This window comes from Leptonychotes weddellii, chromosome X, assembly GCF_054177405.1.
Source record: "Leptonychotes weddellii isolate Sample4059 chromosome X, ASM5417740v2, whole genome shotgun sequence".
In the NCBI taxonomy this organism is placed as follows: Eukaryota; Metazoa; Chordata; class Mammalia; order Carnivora; family Phocidae; genus Leptonychotes; species Leptonychotes weddellii.
Window position 1 is genome coordinate 100,921,872 of NC_138385.1, and position 5,975 is coordinate 100,927,846.

At 51.1% G+C, this 5,975-nt stretch overlaps 1 protein-coding gene across 2 annotated transcripts in view; it reads right to left on the reverse strand.

The window, feature by feature from the left end:
• The window catches only part of SHROOM2 (shroom family member 2), a 27,233-nt gene that overhangs the window by 16,515 nt on the left and 4,743 nt on the right, over positions 1-5,975 (reverse strand). For both annotated transcript variants that reach the window (XM_031036610.2, XM_081809199.1), the window contains one exon: positions 884-1,564. In XM_031036610.2, coding sequence (XP_030892470.2) covers positions 884-1,564 — 681 coding nt within the window. Of the gene's footprint in view, positions 1-883; positions 1,565-5,975 lie in introns of those variants that run through there.

Here is a 5,975-nt window from a genome sequence, read left to right on the forward strand (position 1 = left end):
TCCACCCTTCCAGTTCTCAGTTCTTCAAAGGCCCTCAGACAGGAGGGAAAAAGGAAACAGTCGGTGCTCCTGTCAGTCCCCTGCCCAACCACACTTATCAACGTCTCAATGGGCATGACAGACAATCCCGTGCCTGAAATTGTAACAACAGCACCATGCACTAGAATAGATGTTTCCTCTGCTTTAACAAAAAGTGTATACCAGCCTGGCTTTTCACTTAAGACAGAGAAAAACAGTGTGGAGGGCTGTTGGTTCAGCGGCCAACTCTTGGGTTTCAGCTCAGGTCATGATCTCAGGGTCCTGGGGATCAAGCCCCACATCGGGCTCCATGCTCAGTGGGGAGTCTGCTTGAGACTCTCTCTCTCTGCCTCTCCCTTTGCCCCTCCCTACCCCGTGCTCGCTTGCACTCTCTCTCTCTCAAATAAAGAAAATCTTCAAAAAGAAAAAGAAAAAACAGCATGGAAATACTGGATATTATGAAAAACACCATTTTCTCCTGAAGGTCTCCTGCTTAGTTTAAACCGGATTCTGATTACAAACAGGTGCTTAGGGAACACACAGCGCTGATGGGCACATGCCTGTGGGTGATGCATATATCAACGCTGGCCTTGGGTGAAAGGGACAGGGGATGGCCCCCCACCTCTGTCACATCCCCCTTGCTCCTGTGGAACAGGACAGCCCCCCAACCAAGTTCAAAATCCAACTGACCACTGGAGCTGTGGATTCTCCCTCATGGAGTCAGTCCCCAGAGGCAACTTAAAATCCAATGTGTGTAGCTGAAGCAAGGTACCCGGCGTCCACCACCCCGGAAAGATGCACCACAAACCTCCTACAGGAGCTCAGGAAAGGGGAAGCACACAGGGCCACTGTCCCAGAATAGTACCTTGCAGAATTCTCCTCCTGGATCAGCAGGGGAGGTTTGTCTGTCAGCTTCTGGGGAGCGAACTGAGGAGAAGGGGAGCGAGAGGTCTCCATGGCGGACGTCTGCAGGGGCCGGAACCTGGAAGGGAGCAGGGCCCCACGCTTAGGGCAGGCTGTGTGCTCATCTACATGCTGCTTGCCGTGCTCGCCAGAGGCCCTCACACCGTCTTTGGGCTGCGCACTGCCCAGTTTCTCCACCAAGGCACAGGGGCTGTGGGACAGGGACAGGCGGTCCACACACGCCTCCAGGGCCTCCGGGGACTGGGGGGAAAGGGGCCTGCTCGGGGCACCTAGGTGAGCAGCCCCAGGTGTGCCACTGGCCAGGCCCTTGAGTTGCCTGGGTTCACGTTTGGGTGGTGGTGGCCTCTGTGGGGCAGGCTTCTTGGGGAGCGGTGCAGTGTTCACGGGCCTTGGGTCCTGCCCCCAAGTGTGCAGGGCCGAGGGGGCGCTCGGCACGTGTGGTCCTGGGCTGAGCGTTTCCTCTGGGTATCTGTAATCTCGAGGTAGGGTCCCCGCTCGGCTGCGGGCCTCCTGGGGCACCTCTGGAGCTTCCCAGGCGGGAGGTGGCTTAGAGAGCTGGGACGGCTTCTGAGAGTCCTGCTGTGCTGTCGTAAAGGCTTCTGGACCCTGGGCATCTGCTTGTCTAGAGGGAGAAAGTATAAAAATGAGCAAGTGATTCCAAGTAACATCTTCTCTCCAAATGGGACTAGAACCCAGATCTGGATAACCTTCTTAGATCATTTTAAGGAATTAAATTCATATACAAAGTTTTCCCACACCTGTCTCCACTGCAATTTGTAATGCAAGAGACAAAATCCAAACACGTGCTGGACGACATCAGGCTGGATGTTGGCACACCATGTCACAGGATGGGAAGTATTAAAAACACATGCACACGTATCAGATGCACACACACACATACATGCACACACAAGTTGCATTCTGGGGCAAAAAAATTTCACACAAACATTTTTAAAAACAATGTTGATGAAAATTCTCATATGGCTATATTCAGAAATACTTATTTTGTGTTGCAACAGTATTTTTATGTGGCTTACTTTGGGAAATTGCCATACGCAAAGGGATAGAACTTTCTAACATGAGCCACAAATCCATTTATTAATAAGACCTTTAAAATCAGTCAGGTAGGGCGCCTGGGTGGCTCAGTCGGTTGGGCGACTGCCTTCGGCTCAGGTCATGATCCTGGAGTCCCTGGATCGAGTCCCGCATCAGGCTCCCTGCTCGGCAGGGAGTCTGCTTCTCCCTCTGACCCTCCCCCCTCTCATGTGCTCTCTCTCTCAAGTAAATAAATAAAATCTTTAAAAAAAAAAAATAAATAAAATCAGTCAGGTATTATTAAAAATGAGAAAAACAGACTTTTGGGCACTGTAAGTGGTTCACTGGTCTTTCCATCCTGTGATCCGTTTCCAGTTCTATCTTTACTTTCTAGGCACATATGCATGTGTTTAATATGTACAGACACACACACACTCCCCCACGGAAAGGTCCCCCCCTCCGAAAAACACTCCCACGGGCAGGCTTCACGTGTGTGGTTATCTGCGCTGTAGCCAACGCTCATGGGCTAACAACGATCAAACTTGCAACAAAGCAAGGGGCCATCACGCCTTTGCCAACACATGGTTTCTTCTGACCTGAGTCATAGAACGAGCCTCTGATGGAATCTTCCATTCAGGGAAGAGCAGTTTTTGCATTGAGGAGACAACCGTGTTGTTAAAGGAAACTCTTAAGAAGGGCAGCAACGGGAGAGGCAGCAGACAGAGCACCAGCAACCCAGAAGAGACGTAACCTACTAAGTAACAAGCAGATAAGGCTTTCCTCCTGACACCCAGGGCAGGAGCCTCATTCCAGCACCCGCCTTGTGACCTAGGAGTGAGCCAGCCTCCTGAGACAGGATGCCTCGCCTGAGTGTTACAGATGTCCCAACCCGCACCCCCCCAACCCCCAGGCTGCTGTCCTGTAAGTCCAGTGCGCCCTGCTCATGTCCCTCTGACCATGTCCTCGGGAGAACGGGCCCCTCCAGGTTCAGCAGATGCTCAAGAGCAGAGCCCAGACCATGCCCAATTCCCTCCCCTTCCCCACGGTCAGCCAGCTGGGGCCAGCCTCCCACCCTGCGCTGTGGAGAGCACAGCCAGACGTAGCCGGACCCTGCCCCACCTAGAAGCTAGAAGCTCTCCATATCTGGAAGAGGACACAGGAGCTCAAGTCCTAGCGGGGCCCAGAGAAAGGGCAGTCTTGTTGTCTGCTGGCAAGACGCTGAACACACCGCCTAGGCTTAGAAGACACATGGTGGCAAAACAGCCAAGCACAAGAGCTTAAAATATTAACCCGGTTCCAGGAAGTTAGATATTTCAGAAAAAAATACGTTATCAGGTACACACTAAAAGAAACTAGAAGTTTTCAAAATAACTTGAACATCGCAACGGATGTTCAGAGATCAGAGTCAAGCAGCTGTTTGGTTACCAATCGCATTTAAACTCTGTCGAGCTGAGAACGCAGTTTGCGACTCGTAACTCACAGCTCAGGTGTCTTGCCGCGACGGGTAGGTTTGACCTGCTTCGGGGGAATGAATGCCCTTACGTCCCCCGTCCGTTTCACCCACTGTGCCTCTTAAGCTCATAAAACCTAATTCACGACAATTTACAAACGTCTCCCCAATATTTCATTTCAAAGAGCTGAGCCACGTTTGCAGGTTTTCTCCTCTCCTGTGAACATGCTTGAAATACAGCACCCACAGACCTGCAGGAAAGCACCTGGTGCCGCTTACTTAACTAAATATCCACCACCTAACAGACACTCACAATTCAATTAGCTACAATGTATCGCTTAAATCTAAGTGCTTTTGGCCATCCGGATTCACATTTCATACTTTAACGAAAAAGGAGCTCTATTTGCAGAGTGCATTAGACAGGACGTGCGGAGATCTGCCCAGAAACACAAGAGAAGTCACAGATGTGAAATAAGGACTCGGAGCAAAAGATGGGCTGCACAGAGTCTGCCCAAGGGCCACGTCCTGGCTTCTGTCAGGCACAAAGTACTTCCTGTCTTCCTGGTGGGGCATCCTTTGCAGGACTGTTCCCCAGGGGAGGCATGCATGCTGCATGGTCTCTCCTGGTCCTAGCAATGCGCTGCACCCCAACACCGCACTGCAGTTAGACTTACGTTAGCACAGCAATTTCAGCGCCAACCTTGTCCCCACCCCCTTATTTTTTCTTTACTCCTCCACGCCACCAAACTTACAAAGTCAAAGGTATAAAACCACTAATGGGTTTTTCTTACTCCAGTTAGGAATTCAGGAAATCAGGGTCACAAGAAGAAGGACCACAAGTGGGAACCTGGGGCTCTGGTAGGGTCGTGTTCCGATCTGTTTCTAATAGGTTCCCAGTGACTGCTGAGTAGAGAACGTGTGTGTATGTGTGTGCATCTGTCCCATGTACGCTGCATGTGTGTCTGCTGCGGACGTGTTAGACGCATCTCTGTCAGTCTCTGTGTAATAATGTATGTATATCCCCACGCTCCGCTTTTTTGAATCTTCAAGTACAAAGTCAATGGTGATAGTAAGATCCACAGATAAAGAAAATAAGGATGTCTTAGGGATTTGCCAGCAAAAGCATCGAAGCATCTGCTCCTAGGTACACACGGGAGCGGCGAGTCAAGCCGTACAAGAGAACATTGAAAAGGCAGCTGCATTCTAGAGTCCGAGCAACTGATATGCAGCTTAGGTTGCTCACTGTCCCGAAGAACATGCTAATGACATGTTACCACGGGGAACGCTGCTCCTGCAGGTCCAGGAGGAGGGAGGCCTGGCGGGCTCTATGCACTGGAGACTCCCCGAGCCCCGTGATCCGCTCCGGGGCTGGACCCCGCACCACGCCGTTCTTCCTCATGGGCCTGGCCGCTGCGGGGGCAACGGGAGGGGAAAGGTCTGCAACAGGGCAGCGAAGCCAAACGGAACGAATCTGAAGAGGAAAATCCCCAGGAAAGGCCACGGTGAATGCCGCTCAGCGGCCCAAACACCCTGTGATGGGGCAGAAAGGACTAAAGGGCCAAAAGGAAAAAGAATATATATATATACACACACATACACATACAGACACACACACAGCAAATGCTCTGGAAACCCCATGCACACTGCTCGAATTCACATCGACATTTTTGATCTGGGTGTGGAGACGGCCAGGCCCACGTCTAAATGTGGCTTCCGTATCTGAGAGGTGGCAGCTTTATTTCCAGATCCCATCTGTTCATGATGAGCCCTGGGACAGAACTGGATTTCTCTCTCTGGGTCACAGTTCTCTGCTCCCCCTTACACAGGGCCCTCGGTTCCTGGTCGCCCCCAGCACGGGACTGGTTTCACTCTCCAGTGACTCGCGGTTCAATCTCCACTCTCCTCACTGGGCTTGTACACACCAGGTGGCTGGGCACGCAAGGGACACTCACGCCTGAGTACAGGTCTCCTGAAGGAATCCCTGGTGTCTCCATTGATCTTCCTGTCTCCCAGGGAAATCCCAACAGACTCACATCACCTTGGGGAAGAACAGGCAGAAAGCTCTTCTGTCTACACACCACGGAAGCCAAGTGACGTGGGAAAAGGAGATGATGGGCAAGGCATGGGAACGCCAGAGAGGTAATCAACCAGTCAACTGACCAATTCACTAAGGAACAGACAGAAACACTCTAGAAACATTTCAAGCAGCATGAACACCCAGCAATAACGGCCCCGCCCACTCTTTCCTGGGAGATGCCAGATGACCACAGGACTTCGCAGACAGTGAGCCCCCCTGCAGGTAAGGAGGCTGTCTGGTTGTCTTATCCCAGTGTCCAAGCATGCACATAACATCTACCAAACGAATGGAGAGATACACTGGTGAGGATGGAGAGAGCAGTTTCCCTAAGTCCTGTTCCAACGCTGTCTTTTTTTTTTTCCCCCTTTTAAGTGCCTTCTTTTTTTTTTTAATTTTTTTATTGTTATCCAACACTGTGTCTTTTTTTTTTTTTTTTTTTTTTTGAGAGAGAATGAGAGAGAGCACATGACA